The sequence below is a fragment of the Salvelinus namaycush genome, chromosome 3 (genome assembly GCF_016432855.1).
Source record: "Salvelinus namaycush isolate Seneca chromosome 3, SaNama_1.0, whole genome shotgun sequence".
Classification (NCBI taxonomy): domain Eukaryota; kingdom Metazoa; phylum Chordata; class Actinopteri; order Salmoniformes; family Salmonidae; genus Salvelinus; species Salvelinus namaycush.
The window spans coordinates 92,439,867-92,464,857 of NC_052309.1; the positions used below are offsets into that span (position 1 = coordinate 92,439,867).

The 24,991-nt window shown below is 42.7% G+C and overlaps 1 protein-coding gene across 1 annotated transcript in view; it reads left to right on the forward strand.

Moving 5' to 3' along the window:
• Window positions 1-24,991, forward strand: part of spag9a (sperm associated antigen 9a) — a 49,353-nt gene that overhangs the window by 19,150 nt on the left and 5,212 nt on the right. The window contains exons 5-25 of the mRNA XM_038987596.1: window positions 5,117-5,267; window positions 8,995-9,133; window positions 9,296-9,389; window positions 9,544-9,677; window positions 11,685-11,742; window positions 13,035-13,187; window positions 13,428-13,479; window positions 13,700-13,830; window positions 15,180-15,236; window positions 16,603-16,779; window positions 18,288-18,417; window positions 18,517-18,609; window positions 18,980-19,102; window positions 20,528-20,714; window positions 20,936-21,145; window positions 21,439-21,628; window positions 21,801-21,917; window positions 22,155-22,235; window positions 23,244-23,311; window positions 23,689-23,837; window positions 24,327-24,498. Coding sequence (XP_038843524.1) covers window positions 5,117-5,267; window positions 8,995-9,133; window positions 9,296-9,389; window positions 9,544-9,677; window positions 11,685-11,742; window positions 13,035-13,187; window positions 13,428-13,479; window positions 13,700-13,830; window positions 15,180-15,236; window positions 16,603-16,779; window positions 18,288-18,417; window positions 18,517-18,609; window positions 18,980-19,102; window positions 20,528-20,714; window positions 20,936-21,145; window positions 21,439-21,628; window positions 21,801-21,917; window positions 22,155-22,235; window positions 23,244-23,311; window positions 23,689-23,837; window positions 24,327-24,498 — 2,666 coding nt within the window. The remainder of the gene's footprint in view (window positions 1-5,116; window positions 5,268-8,994; window positions 9,134-9,295; window positions 9,390-9,543; window positions 9,678-11,684; window positions 11,743-13,034; window positions 13,188-13,427; window positions 13,480-13,699; window positions 13,831-15,179; window positions 15,237-16,602; window positions 16,780-18,287; window positions 18,418-18,516; window positions 18,610-18,979; window positions 19,103-20,527; window positions 20,715-20,935; window positions 21,146-21,438; window positions 21,629-21,800; window positions 21,918-22,154; window positions 22,236-23,243; window positions 23,312-23,688; window positions 23,838-24,326; window positions 24,499-24,991) is intronic.

The following is a 24,991-nucleotide window of genomic DNA, read 5'->3' on the forward strand; positions in this document are numbered from 1 at the left end:
GGCAAGTCAGTTAAGAACAAATTGTTATTTACAATGACGGCCTACCCCGGGCAACACTGGGCCAATTGTGCACTGCCATATGGGACACCCAATCACGGCCTGATGTGATACAGCCTGGATTCAAACCAGGGACTGTAGTGATACTTATTGCACAGAGATGCAGTTCTTTAGACTGCTGCGCCACTCGGGAGACAGAGTTGATGAGCATGAAAAAGTACTTAAATAAAAATACATTAAAGTACTACTGAAGTAATTTTTTTGGTATCTGTACTTTACTATTAATATTTTTGACAACTTTTCAAATCAAATCAAATTAGTCACATGTGCAGAATACAACAGGTGTAGACCTTACAGTGAAATGCTTTCTTACAAGCCCTTAAAACCTCTTATAACCCTCCTTCTTTCAATTTCCGCCTGAAGACATACCCAAATCTAACTGCCTCTAGCTCAGGCCCAGGAGCAAGGATATGCATATTCTTGGTACCATTTGAAAGAAAACACGCTGAAGTTTGTGTAAATGTGAATTGAATGTAGGAGAATATAACACAATAGATCTGGTTTAGATAATACAATGAAAAAACCATACGTTTTTTCTTTTTAATTGTTGTATCATCATCTTTAAAATGAACAAGATAAAACAAACATTCAGATATGAATATGGGGACAATTTCAGTGAAAAACATAAGAGGGCAACAGTACTTGTGCAAAGTTTCAGAATGATAACTTCCCAAATGAGTGTGCTACATGACATTTATCATGAAGTCACCCAGGTGTCCCACACAAGTAGCCCAAATGTACCCAAGTGGCCAAATTGGTGAAGGTATACATTTTGAAACAAATAACTATATACAAAATACCAAAATGGTATTCTAACACACCCCCCCAAAAAATGGAGGAGAAAAAAAATGGGGGAAAAAAATATAAAGAAAAAATATATATACATTTACAAAATAACATGGGTAACTATTTACACACTTTCAATATTTGGAAGACCCTCAGTCCTCTATCAAATCAATTTATATAGCCCTCAAGAGTAAATATGAGCAGTTTACCTCTAGATGGCCCGGGAGGTGTGGAACCAGAGACAGCAGGGGTCCAGCTGGATGAACCAGCTTCAGAGGGGGATGGACACACGTTGGGGATGGACACGTTGGCGGCAGACACACGCATCTCGACCATGCTCCCTCTAATCCATAATATGTAGACTGAGTTGAGGAAGCATGCGCTGGAGGAAGTATAGCCAATGTGTACTTTACACATTTCATTACATTTTTATATATTGCAAATAAAATGTAAAAACAATCACAAATAATATTTTATATTATTAATTTCAAACAACGGCATTAGCATGAGAAGAACTTACCAGTCCAAAACAATGTCCTCTCCGTTCCAAAAATATGCTTCCAATTGAGTCATGGTCGCTAACTGAGTCGTCTTCCAAAAGCATATGTTTCACTTTCACGATCAATTTCCTCTATAATTTTGTCTACATTCGTATATCTAGTCTTTGATTTAGCTTTCCCTGACTTATTCACCATGATTTTCGATATATAAACATCTGAAGATGCTTGTTACCGAAACAGTGCTGTGCGTAATGAGTTTGGCTACTTCCAGTATGAAACTTAAATGGCGAATGACGATCTTTACGCCGGAGTGTACTACATGGGTTGGTCTTCCAAAACACAAACATTAGATATTGCCGTTTACCTCTGCTCATTGGCTATCTACCCAGCTAGATTTCAAGACGATCAGTGGTCATTGGGTTAAAATACAGTCAATCAACGAAACAGCGGTCATATAATTGGTGCACAATGAGGTCGTTACTTGTTGTCTTCCAATCGTTTTCTTCGGGTCAATACGTCCCGCGAAATGACCCATCAAGTTTGGTTGTGTTACAAACAAACAGTTGATTGCAAGGAAACCAAACATGACTGGATAAAGTCAGGTTTAGTCTGTGTATTTACGTAGAATGTTTCGTTGAATGACACCAAATTCAACGAGATAAGCGTTCACAAAATGTTTCGTGTTAGGCTATAAAAATGGATTTAACCGAACAAAAGACCATTCATTGTGTAACAATGAGCCTTGGGATTGCAAACAGAGCAAGATCTTCAAAGGTAAACGATTTATTTCATTGCAATCTGTGATTCTGTTACGCCAGTGCTGGTTGAAAAAGTAGTTTGGTATGGGGCTCTGTGCTCAGATAATCGCATCGTATTCTTTCACAATAAATCCTTTTTTAAATCTGACAACGCAGTTGGATTAGCAAGATTCTAGGCTTTTGAAGCATGTGAGACACTTGTATTTTCAGGAATGTTTAATATGACTATTTGTGGCGATCACCGTATGTTGTCGAATTCAAACCCGTATGCGGGATCCGTAGATCAGAGAAGTTAATTAACCAACAATGCAGTTTTAATAAAATACCCCCCCAAAAAGTAAGAGGTAAGAGCAGCAGTAAATAACAATAGCGGGGCTATATACAGGGGGTACCGGTACAGAGTCAATGTGGAGGCTATATACAGGGGGTACCGGTACAGAGTCAATGTGGAGGCTATATACAGGGGGTACCGGTACAGAGTCAATGTGGAGGCTATATACAGGGGGTACCGGTACAGAGTCAATGTGGGGGCTATATACAGGGGGTACCGGTACAGAGTCAATGTGGGGGCTATATACAGGGGGTACCGGTACAGAGTCAATGTGGGGGCTATATACAGGGGGTACCGGTACAGAGTCAATGTGGGGGCTATATACAGGGGGTAACGGTACAGAGTCAATGTGGAGGCTATATACAGGGTTTAACGGTACAATGTGGAGGCTATATACAGGGGTACCGGGAACAGAGTCAATGTGGAGGCTATATACAGGGTGTACCGGGAACAGAGTCAATGTGGAGGCTATATACAGGGGGTACCGGTACAGAGTCAATGTGGAGGCTATATACAGGGGGTACCGGTACAGAGTCAATGTGGAGGCTATATACAGGGGTAACGGTACAGAGTCAATGTGGAGGCTATATACAGGGGGTACCGGTACAGAGTCAATGTGGAGGCTATATACAGGGGGTACCGGTACAGAGTCAATGTGGAGGCTATATACAGGGGGTACCGGTACAGAGTCAATGTGGAGGCTATATACAGGGGGTACCGGTACAAAGTCAATGTGGAGGCTATATACAGGGGGTACCGGTACAGAGTCAATGTGGGGGCTATATACAGGGGGTACCGGTACAGAGTCAATGTGGGGGCTATATACAGGGGGTAACGGTACAGAGTCAATGTGGAGGCTATATACAGGGTTTAACGGTACAATGTGGAGGCTATATACAGGGGTACCGGGAACAGAGTCAATGTGGAGGCTATATACAGGGGGTACCAGTACAGAGTCAATGTGGAGGCTATATACAGGGGTAACGGTACAGAGTCAATGTGGAGGCTATATACAGGGGGTACCGGTACAGAGTCAATGTGGAGGCTATATACAGGGGGTACCGGTACAGAGTCAATGTGGAGGCTATATACAGGGGTAACGGTACAGAGTCAATGTGGAGGCTATATACAGGGGGTACCGGTACAGAGTCAATGTGGAGGCTATATACAGGGGGTACCGGTACAGAGTCAATGTGGAGGCTATATACAGGGGGTACCGGTACAGAGTCAATGTGGAGGCTATATACAGGGGGTACCGGTACAAAGTCAATGTGGAGGCTATATACAGGGGGTACCGGTACAGAGTCAATGTGGAGGCTATATACAGGGGGTACCGGTACAGAGTCAATGTGCGGGGGCACTGGTGTCGAGGTAATTGAGGTAATATGTACATGTAGGTAGAGTTATTAAAGTGACTATGCATATATAATAACAGAGTAGCAGCAGAGTAGATGGGGGAGGGGGGGGGGGGCAATGCAAATAGTCTGGGTAGCCATTTGAATAGCTGTTCAGGAGTCTTATGGCTTGGGGTTAGAAGCTGTTTAGAAGCCTCTTGGACCTAGACTTGGTGCTCCGGTACCACTTGCTGTGTGGTAGCAGAGAGAACAGTCTGACTAGGGTGGCTGGAGTCTTTGACAATTTTTATGGCCTTCCTCTGACACTGCCTGGTATAGAGATCCTGGATGGCAGGAAGCTTGGCCCCGGTGATGTACTTTTACTTCACTACATTCCTAAAGAATATTATGTCCTTTTTACTCCATACATTTTTCCTGACACTCAAAAGTACTCGTTACATTTTGAATGCTTAGCAGGACAGAAAATGGTCCAATTCGCACACTTATCAGGAGAACATCCCTGGTCATCCCTACTGCCTCTGATTTGGCGGACTCACACATGTTTTGTTTGTAATGATGTCAGAGTGTTGGAGTGTGACTCTGGCTATCCGTGAATAAAAAAACAAGAAAATTGTGCTGTCTGATTTGCTTAATATAAGGATTTTTTATTATTATTTGTACTTTTACTTTTGATACTACAGTATATTTTAGCAACTACATTTACTTTTGATACTCAAGTATATTTAAAACCAAATACTTTGTCTTTTACTCAAGTAATATTTTACTGGGTGACTTTTACTTGAGTGGTTTTCTATTAAGGTGTTTTTACTTTTCCTCGAGTATGAGAATTGAGTACTTTTTCCACCACTACTTATGGGAGACTCTGAAGCGGCGCCTGAGACAGCATTTTCCACCATCATCAACAAGAATTTCTCGTGGTAGAATGGTGTCACATCCTTCCAATAGAGTTCCAGACACTTGCCAAGGTGCAGTGAAGCTGTTCTGCCTCATGGTGGCCCAACACCCTATTAAGACACTTTATGTTGGTGTTTCCTTTATTTTGGCAGAGTAGTGGCTGCTGCATTCTGGTAAATGGTGTCACCATAGTCAACAACTGGCAGTAAAGTTGACTGTACAATCTGCTTCCTACTGTTTAGGGAGAGGCAAGATCTGTTTCAAAAAAATAAGCCCACTTTAAGTCTTTTTAACTAGCTCATCAGAATGTTTTTTAAACGTTGTCAATACGAATGGCCAGATATATTTATAGTGTAGTTAGTGTAGCCAGTCATGCTAAACATGTCCCTCACACTGTATAATCTGACTGACCCTCCTCCTCTTCTGTCTCTCTAGGAAAGAGCGTCCCATGTCTCTGGGTGTCTTCCCCATGTCAGGAGAGGGGTCAGTTTTGACCCCTGACCTCCAGGCCAGGTCTGAGACGCCGGGCGCAGAGGCCTGGAGATTCAACGACCTGGAACATCCACGTTCCAATGCCAGCCTCAAGGTGGGAAATGGGGACGGCTCGATAACAGATACACAGAGATGTGATTGGCACAGCCTAGAAAAAAATGGGGGCAATGAAACTGTCTATTTTAATGATCAGATACATTTGAATAAACCTGAGTCTGTTTATTTCTGCCTGGGTGAGGCTATAGGGCCCTGTTGAAATACATTTGAAATGCCTCTCTGCAGGAAGGTGGGCTTTGGACTAATCACGCACAATGTGAGAGAGCAAGGGTGCACCTCAATAGTCTGAAGTGGCTGCCTCCTATTGTTTCCTCCCCCTCATGTGCTTAGAGCACAGGGCTTTGGACTAGGCACGCTTAGCATGCCTAATGAAGAGGCCTTTAGAGAGGGCTCTGAGGGGAGAGAGTCGGCACCCCTCTGTGATGTCTTCTAGAAGGATCTGACAGGGGCTTCTGTGTATTCATACAACCGCCCTCCCCTCCTCCTCAGTACATGTTTCAGAGGGCCAACTTCATGAATATGCATAACTTAGCAGGATAGAATGCTCCTTATTTAGTCATTTGTCCTCATGCTGTTAGATGTCTGTCAGATGGTAACATCATGACATCATCGCTCTCTGGCACTGGATGAGATTCTCAGTAGTAAACCAAATGCCGTCACACTGCCCACAGACCCACAGTCACAAAGACTTACAGTGTGTTATTGTACCGTCCTGAACGGGGCTTTGCAGTTCCTTTACATAAGTGGTAGGAATAAGCATCACCACTTTGAATATTACTGGATGGAGTCTGTGTACATATCTGTTTTTCTCTTCAGTGGTGGTAAAATACCCTAAAGGTGCCTGCGTTATTTCGGCTGCTGCTCCGCTTCGTTCAGAAGTGTGGCATGGTCTCCGGGACGAGGGGTAGATGGTCTGTGACGTGGTACATTCTGGGATAAAGGCTGCTGGCAGGCACCCAATCACTGGGGGAGAAAGAGCGCAGGCCGGCACGTGATTGGATGTTTTGACTCTTTGTAAATGAGTAGTTGTATTGATTGTCAAAATGTTCTACTACATAACATTTTATGGTATGGCCAACCTAGAAATAGCTTTTTCTTTATGGAATCGTCTATTGTTGATCTGTAAGTGTAGTGACAGTGGTATCTCTTATAGACTGTATTGGTTTTCTTTATATAGGCTAAAAATACTCAGTCCCAGCGCTCAAAGCTGGTTGAAATGATGTCATTAGAACCAGTTGGGGGTTATGTGCAAACCCCATGTTGACATGACCATTGTTTTCTGACGTGTATTCTCTTCAGATGAACTGCTCTGAGTTCATTAACAAATGCCATCGGTCACTCACTACTATTGATTGAGCACTGCTCTCTCGTCCAGCTGTCAATTCAAACAGCAAACATATGTCTCGCAGTCATGAACCAAATGCTGCGTGCCATTTCAACCAGATTACCACTGCTTCTGATGCCTGGACCTTTAGAATAGTATCGCAATCATTCATTGCAATAACCTGTCTCTTACCCATACAGAAGAACCTAGAAAAGGGAGATTGCAGCCACCAATGAAAGATGTGAACATATGTATTTTCAGATTTAGTTTGGAATTCGAGTGTGTTCGAATTTGGAATTCGGTTTTTGAGTTCTCCATAAATAAGGGCGACCTCATAAGCGTTCAACCCCAAGAGTCAGTATGTGAGTAACTCAAACTCTAAACTTCATTGACACAATAATACTCTGACTATGTAAGTAGGGTTCTTCTGTATGGTTCAGTGACTGGACTTCATAGGCTTCAGTCAGCTGTGGTGAGATGGTAGTCACTGGGCTAGTTGGTCACCTCAAAACCTCCGACATGTTGAATCTAATAACCTTGACTTTCAGCCAGCCATCACCAGCTGTGAGCAATGTAGACCGACACTCACACACACTCACACACACACGCACGCTTGGCAGTGTGTGTTGCCTCAGTGCTTCTGCAGAAATGTGCTTCTTCATTGTAACTCTTTTCCCAAGCAGTTGGATGCAGACGACCCCCCAAAGAAAAGAGATGGTTACAGTACGCTGCAGATCTCTTGGGGGAATTCACTCCCAGACGACTGCAAGGTAGTTGTCTCTGTGCTGGTGGATAGGAAAACCGTCACTGCAACCCGCTTGTACATGCCATGGAGAGCCCCATGTTGTGTGTGTGTGTGTGGGCTTTAGTAGTTGTCTTCAGTGTGCTGTTTCATTTTTTCAGAGCAAGCAGCATCTCTTTGCGCATTATTCAAAGTCCCTCACTTCACAGACCACCTGAGCCCAATGCAACCATGTCAGATTTCCCTTCAAATCCTAGATAGATCCTCCTCAGTGAGCTAAAGGAACAGTCAATGATCACCTCCATTTAGTTTCCCCCCTAAAATGAGCTGTTTTGATCAGTCAGTGGTCTGTAGAGTGGGGAAGGCGTGGTTCCATTCAGCTTCTATGTTGTCGTGTTTCATTTTGCCAAACTGCATGGTACTAGCTGTACTTCTTTCACATGCTGTTGCTGTCCTAGCTCCGTTTCATTTTTTTGACGTGAACTTGGAAGCAAATTGTCTCACAGTATGTTGTTATCTCACAGTTTTAGCATGCATACCACTCTCCGTAGTTAAATAACAGTCTTCGTAGTTATAACACTCTTTGTAGTTTTACACAGTAGAACTACACTCTGTAGTTGTATATCTTATTGTACTCTATGTAGACTTAACATTGGAGATTAGATCACTTATTATTGTGTTGTCATTCATAGTGAATCTTGTGTTTGTTTCTGTTATGAGCTGACCTTTGAGTTGTGTGTGTGTTCTGTGTTGTCTCTCAGTGAAGGAATGGCACTATCCACTGGGCCCATGATTGGTTTATGTTCTGTGTTGACCTCTGACCTCTTGTGAAGTCCATGTGAGCCCTGTGATCTGATGTGAAGTGTGAATTAGTGTGTATTAGCTGTTGACTGTGTTCTACCCTTCCTTGTCCCAGTCAACGTCTTCCTGCTCCTGAGCTCAAACTACAGAAAATAGATAATCTACCATCAAATTCATATTTGATTATTGTACAGAATAATGGATACCAATTTCAGTTTTTTAGAGCTTCTCCCAAAGAAAAAGTCATCACTTCAAAGAAATACCTTTAAGAAATGTTATATATTAAAATGAAAGATCTTTACTCCCGAGTGGCGCAGTGGTCTAAGGCACTGCATCTCAGTGCAAGAGGCGCCACTACAGCTCCTGGTTTGAATCCAGGCTGAATTATATCCAGCTGTGATTGGGAGTCCCAATGGGCGGCACACAATTGGCCCAGCATTGTCCGGGTTTGGCCGTGGTAGGCCGTCATTGTAAATAAGAATTTGTTCATAACTGACTCATAATAGAATACATTTTTTATGGAAGTTGATGGGAGTCACAGGCGATGGGTTTCTGTCTGCACTACTTGTATCCTCAATGTCTTTAACTAGTGCTTGTTTAGTTTTGTCCCCAGCTCCAGTGTGTTAGCTTTAAGCCAGGCTGAGCTGTGGTGTTGTGGTGTCTCCCCTCTCTGAACTGTTACCATGGTGACATCCCTGTGTTCCTTAGTTCCTGTCCTGTCTCTACTGTACCTAGCACTAGAGACAGGAGTTTTTCCTCCGCACATGACCTTACCAGGAAAAACTCTGGGCCCTAGTTCAGGAAAATGTTATCCCTTAATGGGTCAGGGTTAGGGTTAACCTTTGACTCTTGACCTCTCTATGATCTCTATGATGACCCTATCGGTTGTGGTTGCAGGACGAGCTGTCGGACCTTGGCTCGAAGTCGATCACTCCCATGTCCACCACGGCTTCGGACGTCGCCATGGAAGGGGAGGGGCCAAACAGTAAGAGCATGGAGTTGCTGGCGGCACTGGGGAACAGGTCAATATCAGTGGGTATGAAATGTTACTCACGATACTGCAACTAAGTCCTCACGACAAGTATTACAATGGTAGATGACAGAGAGATTTGTCTTTGTATCCATTCTTGATGATCTAATAGCACATAATGAAGTTCTCTTTGATTTGATTCTAGTCTGTATTATATGTGTCCTGTAGGTGTGCCAGAGAACGAGGATAGCTCAGATGTGCATGACATCATTGAGTCCACCCCTGAACTGGACATGGACCTCAGTGGATACAAAGCATCTAGGTAACCCCTACAAAACCATCACCATATAGTCAACTTGGGATAAATCCTCTCTTTCATTGACAAATTGAGACTACAATTTAGACCTTGAAATACATTGGGTATTACTCCTGTACAACCTGCTAAATGCTATTCTGCTAATCGCTCCACTATGCAGCACCCCGAACAAAGGAGGCATTGGCATTGAGAACCTGGCGTTTGACCGCAACACAGACTCTCTGTTTGCGGAGCTGTCGTCTGCAGGCATAGGGGACGTCATCGGAGACGTGGACGAGGGGGCGGACCTGCTGGGTAAGCGAGGGAAGGAATCCCTTCCTATAGCAGCAAAACACCTCCATGGATGTGTAGCGTTTAGCATTGTAGTAACATTATTATAACACTGTAGTGACTTTATGGTAATGAAATATAACACCTTTAACAATATGTTGCTATTAGCATTTGAGTAATGTTGTAGTAACATTATGATAATGAATTACAACACAAGGATCCGTTTCTATATAAGCTATACTGTAAGAACTAAAGCCTGACACCTTCAAGGAACAGTATTCATTCCCCCAGCATTACAGCAACTTTTGGGAAGATTTATCTATTTAAAAAAAAAAAAAATGGACGTACAAACTGTGTGACACTGTCAACTACAAAGTTCAACCACTGGATTCATTTAAAAGTGTATCTTTGGAATGTCTCTTGACAGATGAAGTTAAACTAGTTTTGGAATGTCTTTTGACAGATGGAGTTGAACTAGTTTTGGGATGACTTGTGTTAACCCCTTGTGAGTGTCTGAGTGTGTTGTTTACCCAGGTGACCTCCCACAGTTGTTCCTGCTCCTGTGTTCAATGCATGCTAACTCATGAATTACTATAGTAGCAGGCCACTGAGTTAGACAATAAACTGACACTATTTTACTACATTCAGCTCACTAATACACACTGGCTGTTGCACTGAAGTGAAATAACCGTTGCTGTTAGGTAAATACAAAACTAAACTGGATTTAGAAGTTCTGCTTGTATCAGTTAAAAGTCATTCTCTGCTGTTAGCTCCATCAGTGTCTAACCCGCCTCTCTCTCTCCTCGTTGTGTCCTCTCCTCTGGCTTTTGTCCCTAACCCCAGTGGAGTACTCTGGTGTGTATTATGACCTCAAAACCTCTCCTTTGCTCCTTCTCCTTTGTTATTTCTCCTCCGATACCTCTCTCTATGCCCTCAGAGAAAAACTCTATTCCAGGGATGGGTATCTGCAGTTGTGTGTGCAGGATTTTGCTCCACCCTAACACACCTGACTTAATTAAAGAAAACATGTTCTATATTGGAAAACCATAGCTAGTTTATTAGGCTTTGTGAATCTGGTGTGTTTTAATGCTGGACTGGAACAAAAGCCTGCCTGTATACACTGTGGCCTTTCAGGACCAGTTGCCCATCCCTGCTCTACATTTGGCCTGCTCTACATTCGGCCTCTCACCACCTCATATCTACAGCTCATAGCTCTACTACTACTGCCTTGACCTAAATTTGACCCCCGCAGCACCTCGCTAGCATTACAGTGGCAACAAAAGTTGATCACAAGATGAAACCGGACATATGAAAGCTGTTAGAAGGGCTAAATGCATTTGGAAAATTTTTGTTCTTCATATAACTGCTTTGGTTATACTGATTTCTGTCTAACATGCACCATAAGCATGAAGAATAACTCATCGTACAGCTTTAATAACACATTTTTTACTTTACAGCTTAAATAGTTTGTTTGTGTGTTTGTTTTTATAGCTTCTCTAGCTTTCCCAACTGTCTCTCTACCCTAGAACTGTAACTCATTCCTTTCCCCACTAGCCTGTTAGGAGTACCCTAGCTCTCATTCCTCCGTTGTGTTCCTCATACATACCTCATGTCTCACTCTCTCCACCTCTCTCTCCTTTTCTTGCCTGACTTGGATTGCATGGTTTTCTCAGATCTTAGCTTGCTTGGTAAGACCTCACCCGCTCGCTCCATCCTACTCTGTTGCGACATGTAACATGTTCTGTGTGGTGGCTGTTGGGGTTGTCCCTGTTTTGTATTTCTTAGAAATATCTCACTATGAGATATTTAACACCCTGAATGGACTGATTCTTTATTTTATCTATATGAATATTTAAGTCAGTCAATGTGACTGTGTTCATCCATTGAAGTAAACGCACCTCCATAAATATTGATTTATTTTGGATAAATCCAGGCCTTCTATACATGCTGTTCTATAAACTCCAGTTGTATGAACACAAAGCAGAAAACTAGGTAATTTCTCCCCTGGCTGGTGTTGCTCCTTATTTACAGGTATGGGTCGTGAGGTTGAGAACCTGATCACGGAGAACACACAACTAATGGAGACAAAGTAAGAAAAACACACTGAGAGTGGTATAGTTTTAGATTTATTTGACGTTTATACTGAACAAAAATATAAACGCAACATGCAACAATTTCAAGGATTTGAGTTACAGAGTTCCATAAATTCATTAGGTCCTAATCTATGGATTTCACATGACTGGGAATACAAATATGCATCAGTTGGTCACAGATACCTTAAAAAAAGGTAGGGGCATGGATCAGAAAACCTGTCAGTATGACACATCTCCTTCACATAAAGCTGATCAGGCTGTTGATTGTGGCCTGTGGAATGTTGTCCCACTCTTCAATGGTTGTGCGAAGTTTCTGGATATTGGCAGGAACTGGAACACGCTGTCCTACACATCGATCTAGAGCATCCCAAACATGCTCAATGGGTGACATGTCTGGTGAGTATCCAGACCATAGAAGAACTGGAACATTTTCAGCTTCCAGGAATTGCGTACAGATCCTTGTGACATGGGGCCGTGTATTATCATGCTGAAACATGAAGTGATGGAGGCGGATGAACGGCATGACAATGGGCCTCAATATCTCATCACGTTATCTGCCCATACCATAACCCCACCGCCACCATGGAGCACTCTGTTCACAACGTTGACATCAACAAACCGCTCGCCCCCCCGATCACATACACATGGTCTGCGGTTGTGAGGCCAGTTGGCTGTACTGCAAAATTCTCTAAAATGACGTTGGAGGTGGCTTATGGTAGAGAAATGAACATGAAATACTCTGGCAACAGATCAGGTGGACATTCCTGCAGTCAGCGTGGCAATTGCACGCTCCCTCAATTTGAGACATCTGTGGCATTGTGTTGTGTGACAAAATATGACATTTTAGAGTGGACTTTTATTGTCCCCACCACAAGGTGGACCTGTGTAATGATCATGCAGTGTAATCAGCTTATTGAAATGCCACATCTGTCAGGTGGATGGATAATCTTGGCAAAGGAGAAATGCTCACTAACAGGGATGTAAACAAATTTCAGCACAACATTTGAGAGAAAGAAGCTTTTTGTTTCTGGGATCTTTTATTTCAGCTCATGAAACATGGGACTAACACTTTACATGTTGCATTTATATTTTTGTTCAATGTATACCTCCCAAAGTTATTAAAATGTTATTAGTCTTTTAAACTGGTCTAAAGTCAATTCCATATTTAGATAGCTTTGTAGATCCCACTATACTGGACGATATACTGGAAGCACAACATAACACAAACATCTTGCATGCAGTGTTGTAAGGTGTCACATTCATTCCTTTCCCCCCTTGTTTCCTGTAGGAACGCTCTGAATGTGGTGAAGAATGACCTGATAGCGCGGGTGGATGAGCTGTCGTGTGAGAAGGAAGTGTTGCAGGGGGAACTAGACGCCGTGACACAGACCAGGAAAAACCTGGAGGAGAAGAACAGAGAGCTGGAGGAGGAGCTCAAGAAGTGGGTCAATAACAACAACAACACACGATAACACACTACACACAACTGATCATGTTGTATTCGGCGCATGTGACAAATCAGATTTGATTTGATTGGACAACAGCAACACACCATATTCATATGGCCACCCAATTATAAGACTGTTTTTAGGGAAATCACCAAGAGTAAACTGTCAACATGAACACATGGCATAGCATATCGTTGATGAACCTGATTGAACCAATTCTTCTGTTGTTCCAGAGTGCGTGTGGAGATGGAGGAGGTGAAAGGGAAGCCAAACGAGGAAGAGGATGTGAGTGCCTCTTACCATATGTATAACATTGTCCTGTATAATGTGACTGTACCTCTTCATGTCCTTTAGTGGTGCCCCTTTCTATATTGTAATCACTGTTAAATGTATATTCTTATCATATTGCTGCAAAATGTACCTTCCTTAAAATTCAGCTTGTTACTGTGATTGGTGCGTTGTATGTCCGACCAATAAAAAACACCCTCTCTCTCTGCTGTTCCAGAGTGACGTTCCTACAGCCCAGAGAAAGAGGTTCACCAGGGTGGAGATGGCTAGAGTCCTCATGGAGAGGAACCAGTACAAGGAGAGACTGATGGAATTACAGGAGGCTGTTAGGTGGACAGAGATGATCAGGTGAGGAGGAGGAGAGGAGAGAGTATGATTGAAAGGAATCGAATAGAGCCCGTATACAATGCAATCCCTCAGCTAACCATGTATTTTTAAACAATATGGCCAAATAAACAATTTGGTCAATTTTATCTCCACATTTTCCACTAAACCAGGGCTTTCCTCTTAATCTGAATGCTAGACTTGAAACTAGGCCACTGCCATACACTTGAGTCAGTGGCGGTCGGTGCCATTTAAGATCAGGGAGGACAATTTTTAATGAGCATGGCCTTATTTCTATTACAGCATATTGGATAAATGTCATTCACATTCCCCATTTTTTTCCGCTTGCTTTCGTTTAAGATTTATTTATTCAACAGAATCGGTAGAATGAATTCACCCCTGATCACCCGCAAACACAGTTCACTTTCATAGAAGCCACATACAAACAGCATAATCACTTTGTTTGTTGTATGATTCCTTCTCATATCCACGCTCTCTCCTCTTCTCACCCTTTCCCTTCGCGTGTGGACGTCATTGCACAACACAACAGCTGTCTGTGACCAGGTGCAAATGATCGCTAACCACTACACCAAGCCTACATTGTTTTCACCATGTTAGCTAATGTCATAGTCAACATATCTACAAGAACTAATGTGTTAGTAAACCTGCTACAATCATGCAGTACGGTGTACAGTCAGTAAGCAGTTCAGCAGTTACACTGGTGAGCCCCGTGGCAATACATTTATTAAACCAAAAGCTTACCTTGACATGGAAGAGTTCCAGTGTTGGATAGCCATAGCCAGCTAGCTAACGAGAGAGAGAGGCTCACTATCTATATATATATATATATATATATATTTTGTAGAATCAGATACCTATATGAAGGAATAGGCAAAGGACTATGGATACAACATATTCATCCTTTCCCCAGTTGTTTCCTTGGCCTCTGCTATAGTAATATGCTGCAGTTGCTTTGTAACTGGTTCCCAGAGAGACGTCAAAGTCCATTGTTTCAGAACACCAAACTTTTGGAGATCAAATGTTAATAAATAGAATGAAACATAATACTATGTTGCCTAGTGAAGGGTTTCCTTCTCCACAACCCCTTTCATATACACTCTTTAAGCTCCACTCTGAGACTTCACTGAAATCATCCTTCTGCTCTATCCTTGCTCTACCAATTTAAATGAATGAGTTGAAGGGATAGTTCAGAGAAATTACATAGTTATCTAAATATCTCTTTACTTAGAAGGCATTTTATGGACAAGGAGTGACTGCAATCAACACTTTGGTTTTGTTAAACTAACCAATGTCGTAAGTAATTCTGCTGAACTGTCCCTTTAACATGATGCCATGTTGTGTTGTCTTACCAGAGCCTCCAGAGAAAACCCTTCCCTTACTGAGAAGAAGAAATCCAGCATCTGGCAATTGTAAGCAGTCTCAAATAATCTTTCCTTCAATGACTACCTGTACGAAATAACTCATAGGAATTATATACATTTCTGATATGATGTATTCAACACTATCATCATGATATCATATGCTAACATTCTGGAAATTCCATCCCTGTTTTCTTTCTTTTTGGATGTGCTATTAAATGTTCAGTCTTAGGTAAATGTTTTAAAAGTCATAGCCATCCCTCTCTTGCCCCTTGGTACAGTAACTACAGTCTAGCCATGGGTTTAAATACTATTTCAAATCCTTTCAAATACTTTAGCTTTGCTTGATTGAGCTTGCCTATTGCAACGGAACCAATAGAAAATTCCCAACTGCGCATATCCCGCCCACCTGGCAGTCCATGCAGGCTAAAGCAAACGTTCAAAGTATTTGAACGATTTTAAATAGTATTTGAACCCAGGTCTGCTACAGTCCCCTGAACAATAGACATATCCTGGATGTGTACTACTCTTCATGTTTTCCATCCAATCCACAAACAAATCAGTCCCATGTGATTCTCTTGCCCTCCCCCCCGCCTGCCTATTTTGCCTTATGTTGTCCTGCTAGTCTGCTTAAAGACTGCTGAGAGGTCTATGTCAGCTGATTGTATCTCCTTCATGTCCTCTCAGAAGTTGTATTTGTTTAGAGGACAATTTATGGACAAGTGCTTAATTCTGCAATAGGCCTATAACCTGCTGTAATGCAGAGATTTAAATATGTCCAACTCTTTATTAATGCGCACTCTTGTAAGATCTACTGTCCATTACAGTATGATGTGTAGACATATGAAGAAAACAATGAAAAATATAATTGCATGCTTCTTTTGATCAACTGACAGAGGTGTCCTCCTTCATCCCTGTGAGTTTTACTGTGACTGTCTTAACATGGGGCTCTTTCCTCTTACTGTGCTGTGGAGCTCATTGTAAACACATGTTATGCAGTCTATTGAAATCTATCTGCTTGATTACCATCTGTCCCACACTATCAGATTACTATCTGCTATCAACATTCAGATAACATATGCCAAAACGTATATGCAAACACAGAAATACACAGGTGTAGGTGTCCTAATGTACAGTACTAGTGTACTGTATGTAGGCTTATAATACTATATATTAAAATGTATGACTCCCGTTCAGTTAAGGGGCCACGAGTGGTATTGTGATGAATGGGCTTTGGCTCTGTTAATCAACGTTCCCAAATCCCCAGCATGCTTCACTTCACTATACTTGAGGTGATGGTGGTGGTGGTGGGTGACTGTTTACTGTTGGTTGGTGGTTGACCCCCGGCCTTGCTCCTCCCTATACCAACCCCCCCCTCCCCCTTCGCATCCCTATGGTTTCTCTCTCCCCCCCGCAGTTTCAGCCGTCTCTTTAGTCCCTCCTCCACCAGCACGGCAGTGATGAAGAAGGCGGAGTCCCATGGGAGGGAGGTGAAGTACATGCCCCCTGCAGGAGGGGGAATGAAGAAGAGGAGCAGCACCTTCTCCCAGTTCCCCACCGAGAAGTCCAAGGCCTTCGACTTCCTCAACGAGGAGTGAGTAGTGACACAGCACTCATTCTGTCATGTGTTAGTACTGTTGTAGCTCTCCTTATTCCTCTCTTGACCTCTGCCATGATGAGCCATGCTCATTCACTCCATGTATTACACAGCACTTATAATAGAATCATGGATATGTGGGTCAACTACTTATGATGGTTAGAACTGTTCATAACCTGTTCTATTTTAGAACTGTTCATAACCTGTTCTATTTTAGAACTGTTCATAACCTGTTCTATTTTAGAACTGTTCATGACCTGTTCTATTTTAGAACTCTTCATAACCTGTTCTATTTTAGAACTGTTCATGACCTGTTCTATTTTAGAACTGTTCATGACCTGTTCTATTTTAGAACTGTTCATGACCTGTTCTATTTTAGAACTGTTCATGACCTGTTCTATTTTAGAACTGTTCATGACCTGTTCTATTTTAGAACTGTTCATGACCTGTTCTATTTTAGAACTCTTCATAACCTGTTCTATTTTAGAACTCTTCATAACCTGTTCTATTTTAGAACTCTTCATAACCTGTTCTATTTTAGAACTCTTCATAACCTGTTCTATTTTAGAACTCTTCATAACCTGTTCTATTTTAGAACTCTTCATAACCTGTTCTATTTTAGAACTCTTCATGACCTGTTCTATTTTAGAACTCTTCATGACCTGTTCTATTTTAGAACTCTTCATGACCTGTTCTATTTTAGAACTCTTCATAACCTGTTCTATTTTAGAACTGTTCATGACCTGTTCTATTTTAGAACTCTTCATAACCTGTTCTATTTTAGAACTCTTCATAACCTGTTCTATTTTAGAACTGTTCATAACCTGTTCTATTTTAGAACTGTTCATGACCTGTTCTATTTTAGAACTGTTCATGACCTGTTCTATTTTAGAACTGTTCATGACCTGTTCTATTTTAGAACTCTTCATGACCTGTTCTATTTTAGAACTCTTCATAACCTGTTCTATTTTAGAACTCTTCATAACCTGTTCTATTTTAGAACTCTTCATAACCTGTTCTATTTTAGAACTGTTCATGACCTGTTCTATTTTAGAACTCTTCATGACCTGTTCTATTTTAGAACTCTTCATGACCTGTTCTATTTTAGAACTCTTCATAACCTGTTCTATTTTAGAACTGTTCATGACCTGTTCTATTTTAGAACTCTTCATAACCTGTTCTATTTTAGAACTCTTCATAACCTGTTCTATTTTAGAACTCTTCATAACCTGTTCTATTTTAGAACTCTTCATAACCTGTTCTATTTTAGAACTCTTCATAACCTGTTCTATTTTAGAACTCTTCATAACCATGCTACACAAATGTTCATATACTCCTAGGGCTTGTTTCTCATGACCCATATTGGGCATATTTCTGGACCTCAAAGCCTTTTCATTGGAGAATCTCATTTGACAGTGCTCTCTGATCCAGGATTCAGCAAACCAGCCCATAATGTCATTTTTTGTAATGAAATTCCCTTTTTGTCTTGTCTCCCTCCCTGTCAGAATGGACCCGTGCGCCTCTCCATCCCGTAGGGAGCAAAAGAGGGCCCAGTACAGACAGGTCAAAGCCCACATGCAGAAGGAGGATGGACAGGTACAGGCCCATGGATGGAGTCTACCCAGCAAATCTAAGGTAGGAGAGGAGCGGAGGGAGAGAGAGAGGGAGAGAGTTCGCAATAATAACCATATCCAAGTTTTTCTTTTTTATATGACATCTTGTGTATCCTTTCAGGTAGTGAACGGGGGCCCAACAGAGAACAAAGAGAAGAATCTACCTGTGCCAGTCTACCTGAGGCCCCTGGACCAGAAAGATGCTTCTATGAAGGTGAGCACAGCACACACTGGGATTAAGTTAACTTCATTTTGATCTGTGAAAACATACATTACTTTTGTGCACAATGCAACATTTGAATACCAAGTTGTGATACACAAGTATATTACATGTTTTGCAATGGAGGCTGCTGAGGGGAGGACAGCTCATAATAATGTCTGGAATGGAGCAAATGGAATGGCATCCAATACATGGAAACTTTGTGTTTGATGTTGTTGATACCTTTCCACTCATTCCGCTCCAGCCATTACCACGTGCCTGTCCTCCCTAATTAAGGTGCCACTAACCTCCTGTGGTGTATTGAGCTTTTTTAAATGCAATTTCTCTAAATTTGAGGTTGTTTGATTGATTGATATGTCTGCAGCTGTGGTGTGCTGCGGGTGTGAACCTGTCAGGAGGTACGATCAGAGAGGGAGGGTCCATGTTGGAAGGACAGAGCAGGAAGGGCTCTGTGAGCAGCCTGGACCATTTAGAGACAGAGAACAAGGTAAGGGGGAGGTGTTTTGAGCATGTGCCCGTACCTTAAGCACCTTGACATAAGGGGGGTGTCTCATCAGGATCACAGGACAGTATATGGAAACTTCTGACTGTTTTAGAGAGCTTGTATATCAGTCAACAAAAGTACTGTATGCTGGAACTTTATACAATATAAATGTGTTTAAAACAGCTTATTTCTGTTTTTGAGAGCTTGTACTGTAAATGACTGGAGAAAGAAGACTGGATAGTAATACATACAGACACAAGTTAAAGCTCCCATATTTACGAGCACTGGCCTCAAGCCATCATGACAGGGCTCAGTCAAGTCAACATTGTTAGCCCTTACACATACTAGTCCTGGTATAATGGAGCCCTTACACATACTAGTCCTGGTATAATGGAGTCCTTACACATACTAGTCCTGGTATAATGGAGCCCTTACACATACTAGTCCTGGTATAATGGAGTCCTTACACATACTAGTCCTGGTATAATGGAGCCCTTACACATACTAGTCCTGGTATAATGGAGCCCTTACACATACTAGTCCTGGTATAATGGAGCCCTTACACATACTAGTCCTGGTATAATGGAGCCCTTACACATACTAGTCCTGGTATAATGGAGCCCTTACACATACTAGTCCTGGTATAATGGAGCCCTTACACATACTAGTCCTGGTATAATGGAGCCCTTACACATACTAGTCCTGGTATAATGGAGCCCTTACACATACTAGTCCTGGTATAATGGAGCCCTTACACATACTAGTCCTGGTATAATGGAGCCCTTACACATACTAGTCCTGGTATAATGGAGCCCTTACACATACTAGTCCTGGTATAATGGAGCCCTTACACATACTAGTCCTGGTATAATGGAGCCCTTACACATATTAGTCCTGGTATAATGGAGCCCTTACACATACTAGTCCTGGTATAATGGAGCCCTTACACATACTAGTCCTGGTATAATGGAGCCCTTACACATACTAGTCCTGGTATAATGGAGCCCTTACACATACTAGTCCTGGTATAATGGAGCCCTTACACATACTAGTCCTGGTATAATGGAGCCCTTACACATACTAGTCCTGGTATAATGGAGCCCTTACACATACTAGTCCTGGTATAATGGAGCCCTTACACATACTATTCCTGGTATAATGGAGCCCTTACACATACTATTCCTGGTATAATGGAGCCCTTACACATACTAGTCCTGGTATAATGGAGCCCTTACACATACTAGTCCTGGTATAATGGAGCCCTTGCTCATGATCAGCCTGTCCTGTCCTTGCTCATGATCAGCCTGTCCTGTCCTTGCTCATGATCAGCCTGTCCTGTCCTTGCTCATGATCAGCCTGTCCTGTCCTTGCTCATGATCAGCCTGTCCTGTCCTTGCTCATGATCAGCCTGTCCTGTCCTTGCTCCAGGAGCAGGAGAAAGGTGAGAAGGACAAGGAGCTGCGTCTGCAGGATGAGATGTCCTGCAGGGTGTGGATCTGTACCAGTACCCACTCCTCTACTAAAGTCATGGTGCTGGAGGCCAACCAGCCCTCTGACCTGCTGGACAGCTTCTACGCCTGCAACTCACACGTCCTCTGCATCGCCAGCATACCAGGTGTGTGTGTGATGTTTGTGTATGTTTGTGTACAGTTTATGAGGAATTTATAGTATTAAGATAGTACGTATGTTTCAAGATGGGTCTGTATATGTCAGTGTTGGCTGGTTTTACTTTCAATCAGATGAAGGGGGTCATTGTAATGTCTGAATGGAATTAATAAAACGGTACTGTGTGTGTGTGTGCTCACTTCTGTGTGTTTTCACATGTCTGTTTGTCAGGTGTGTTGGAGACAGACTACCCTGCAGGGGAGGAGCTACCTGTACCCCAGGACCAGGAGTCCGGGCCAGTTGATGGCGTGTCATTGGCAGGCAGCGTGGCCAGTCTGGGCTCCACGGGCAGCGACGGCGCCTTGGCAATGGAAGGGACCACCGCCGTCCTCCAGATGGCCAGGGCAGGGCTCAATGACCTCCCGGCCCAGCACAGCTCAGGTAACACAGACACAGGAACTGGCCGCGGTTCAGGACATTATAGCAGTGGTCACCTCCATCACTAGTCCTGGAGAGATACAGGGTTTGAAGGCATTTGATCCTGCCCAGAACTATACCATTTGATTCAACCAGATGTAGTTGAATAAGGGGTTTTAGTGTTGGCATTTTCACACTTTCATACACATTGAAACTGGGGTATGCCCTGGGTTCCACACTGAATCATCCTTTTGTATCTAATGCATACTTACTGTAATATTTTCTCTCTACATATTCCCCCTACCTCCACCCAACAGTGGATCTGTCCAGAGAGCCCAGTCCTGCAGAGGATGGGGTCCCCACGGCGGAAGAGGCCACAGAGGCTACAGAGGAGGGGGAGGAGAGCCAGGGGCTGGTCGTCAGTCAGTCAGGCATCTACACAGAACACGTGTTCACAGACCCTCTGGGAGCCGGCCACCATGAGTCCTCCACTGCAGACACACAGAGGTGAGACTGTCTGACCTAGTACTAGTTAGTAGTGACCTGACCAGGGAGAACTCTGGTCCCTTGTTTAAGGCACTGGGTTATATACATGAGTAATTAAAGAATGTATGACTTTCTTAATGTGTGTTTGATACACTAAAGCTCACCAGCCCTGTTCTTTCTCTCTGTCTCCCAGGGACCAGGAGGGGGTGGGTGAGGCGTCTCTTCCCGACGACATGCTCCCTGCTGGGGAGGACGTCCAGAGGATGAGCAGCGCCCTGCCCACCATGTGGCTGGGGGCCCAGGACGGATGGTGAGGACAAGGGAGTGGTCACCAGGGGCCACTAGGGCCACACAGAAATAAATGAGTATGGAATATACAGTAGAATCTCTTTGGTCAAGAAAAGAAAAACGCATTATACATTTTTTGTAATTTCTCTGTTAATCTTTATTTTTGTTTATGCACCCTGATCCGTATAATTATCTGTAGAAAATCATCCCCATTCATTTGGGGTTTGTGTTTTTAAATCTTTGTCTCCTCCCTCTCTAGTTTGTATGTGCACTCGTCTGTGGCTCGGTGGAGGAAGTGTCTCCACGCCATCAAGCTAAAGGACTCCATCCTCAACATAGTGTGAGTACTCTGAGGACTCCATCCTCAACATAGTGTGAGTACTCTGAGGACTCCATCCTCAACATAGTGTGAGTACTCTGAGGACTCCATCCTCAACATAGTGTGAGTACTCTGAGGACTCCACTAGTACTGTCATTTATATACAGTACCAGTCAAAAGTTTGAAGCTGGTTGAGAGAATGCCAAGAGTGTGCAAAGCTGTCATCAAGACAAAGAGTGGTTACTTTGAAGAATTTCAAATATTAAATATATTTAGATTTGTTTAACACTGTTTTGGTTACTACATGATTCCATATGTGTTATTTCGTAGTTTTGATGTCTTAACTATTATTCTACGTAGAAAATAGTAAAATTAAAGAAAAACCCTTGAATGAGTAGGTGTGTCCAAACTTTTGACTGGTACTGTACATGATTGATATGATTTTTTGATTATTTCACACACAAAGGTTCCCAAAGAGAGACAGACAGTACTTGTAGTGAGTATTCAGGCCATGCATATCTCACCAGACATGTCTTGTAGTGAGTATTCAGGCCATGTATATCTCACCAGACATGTCTTGTAGTGAGTATTCAGGCCATGCATATCTCACCAGACATGTCTTGTAGTGAGTATTCAGGCCATGTATATCTCACCAGACATGTCTTGTAGTGAGTATTCAGGCCATGTATATCTCACCAGACATGTCTTGTAGTGAGTATTCAGGCCATGTATATCTCACCAGACATGTCTTGTAGTGAGTATTCAGGCCATGTATATCTCACCAGACATGTCTTGTAGTGAGTATTCAGGCCATATATATCTCACCAGACATGTCTTGTAGTGAGTATTCAGGCCATGTATATCTCACCAGACATGTCTTGTAGTGAGTATTCAGGCCATGTATATCTCACCAGACATGTCTTGTAGTGAGTATTCAGGCCATGTATATCTCACCAGACATGTCTTGTAGTGAGTATTCAGGCCATGTATATCTCACCAGACATGTCTATGTGTGCTCTCTGTCTGCAGGCATGTGAGAGGAAGAGTCCTGGTTGCCTTGGCGGACGGCACGTTGGCTATATTCCACAGAGGCCTGGGTAAGGATGCATTGATTCAAGCCATATTGTGATGCTGGTTAGCGTTTTTGTAATGAATCTTCTAGCTGGCCCAGCCACAAAGTAATACAATATTAATTTAAACCTAACCATAACCGTAACCACACTGCTAACCCTAATGCCTAACCCTAACCTTAAATTAAGACCCAAAAGCAAATGTGTGTTTATATGCATTTTTACAATATAGACAATTGTGACTTTGCAGCTGGCCTATCTAGCGGAAATCACTCAGTTCTGCCTCCAGGACCAGACTGTAATAAACGTCAACCTGCTATTGTGATGCTCCCTGGAGTAAAACGGCTTGGCAGCCATTTTGTGTCACAAGCATATCGTTTCTCTGTGTGTTTCTCCCTATGCAGATGGACAGTGGGATCTGACCAACTACCACCTACTAGACCTGGGCCGGCCGCACCACTCTATCCGCTGTATGACAGTGGTGCATGACAAGGTGTGGTGTGGCTACAGGAACAAGATCTACGTCATCCAACCCAAGGCCATGAGGATAGAGGTACATCATCTGACATGGTTTATACTGTAAACCTTCTGATGGTAGAAGGGGGAACAGTGTAAAGCGATTTGTGTTTCGGAAAAGTGCTAGATAAATGTGAATCCTTATGACTTTCCCCACAGCCGTTAGAAATCTTTTCCAAAATTCCCAAAAGGAAGTTTCACACTATAATCTCCCTTTTGGTTTGAAGATGTTTTGTTGTTCTAATTGTTGTAGTTCTACTTTTAAGTCTTTCATCCATGAAATTGATAAAGCCCCTTTGGTGACTTATTCCACGTAGGTTCCAATAACTCCAGCCCACTTTGACCTTTGAGATCAGTGTCTTATGTTTCTTGTGATCTAACATTTGTTTATTCTCTCAAATGTACAACCTCAATCAAATAGAATATACACTGTATATCGGCCCATGATGTCTGTGCAATATCTAATAGTGATATAGTGTGGTTTAACATGGTTATAATGCTAACTTATCTATTTCCTCCTGTGTAGAAGTTGTTTGACGCCCACCCCCGGAAGGAGAGTCAGGTGCGTCAGCTGGCCTGGGTGGGAGATGGGATCTGGGTATCCATCCGCCTGGACTCCACCCTCAGACTGTTCCACGCCCACACCTACCAGCACCTCCAGGACGTCGACATAGAGCCCTACGTCTCCAAGATGCTGGGTACTGTACATTGACTCACTGTTCAAATCAATACAACTTTATTGGCATGAAGTATTGACATTGACAAAGCAGAGGAGTTTTAGGATGATAGATGAAAAATAACTTTGTTTCAATAGAATGCATGGGGAATACGTGAATGATTGTGCTTAGGGCTGTTGCAGTTACCGTATTACCACCACACCGGCGTCATGTGTCATGACCTCAGTCAAATTCCACATGACCGTTGATTCACAGTAATCTTCTCTTATGCACTCTGGACATGCGTTGGTACAGTAGTACCCAACTCGCTAACGACCGTCAGGTCGCTAATGGCCCGGTACTCAGGGCTCTATTGTCCCTCTAACCACTCTGACGTCAATGCAAATCAAATCGAAAATCACATCAAACACATCATCAAAACAGTACCATGCTTACATTTTGTTGTCTTGCCCATTCACCTTCTGAATGGCACACACACACAATCCACGTCTCAATTGTCTCAAGGCTTAAAAAT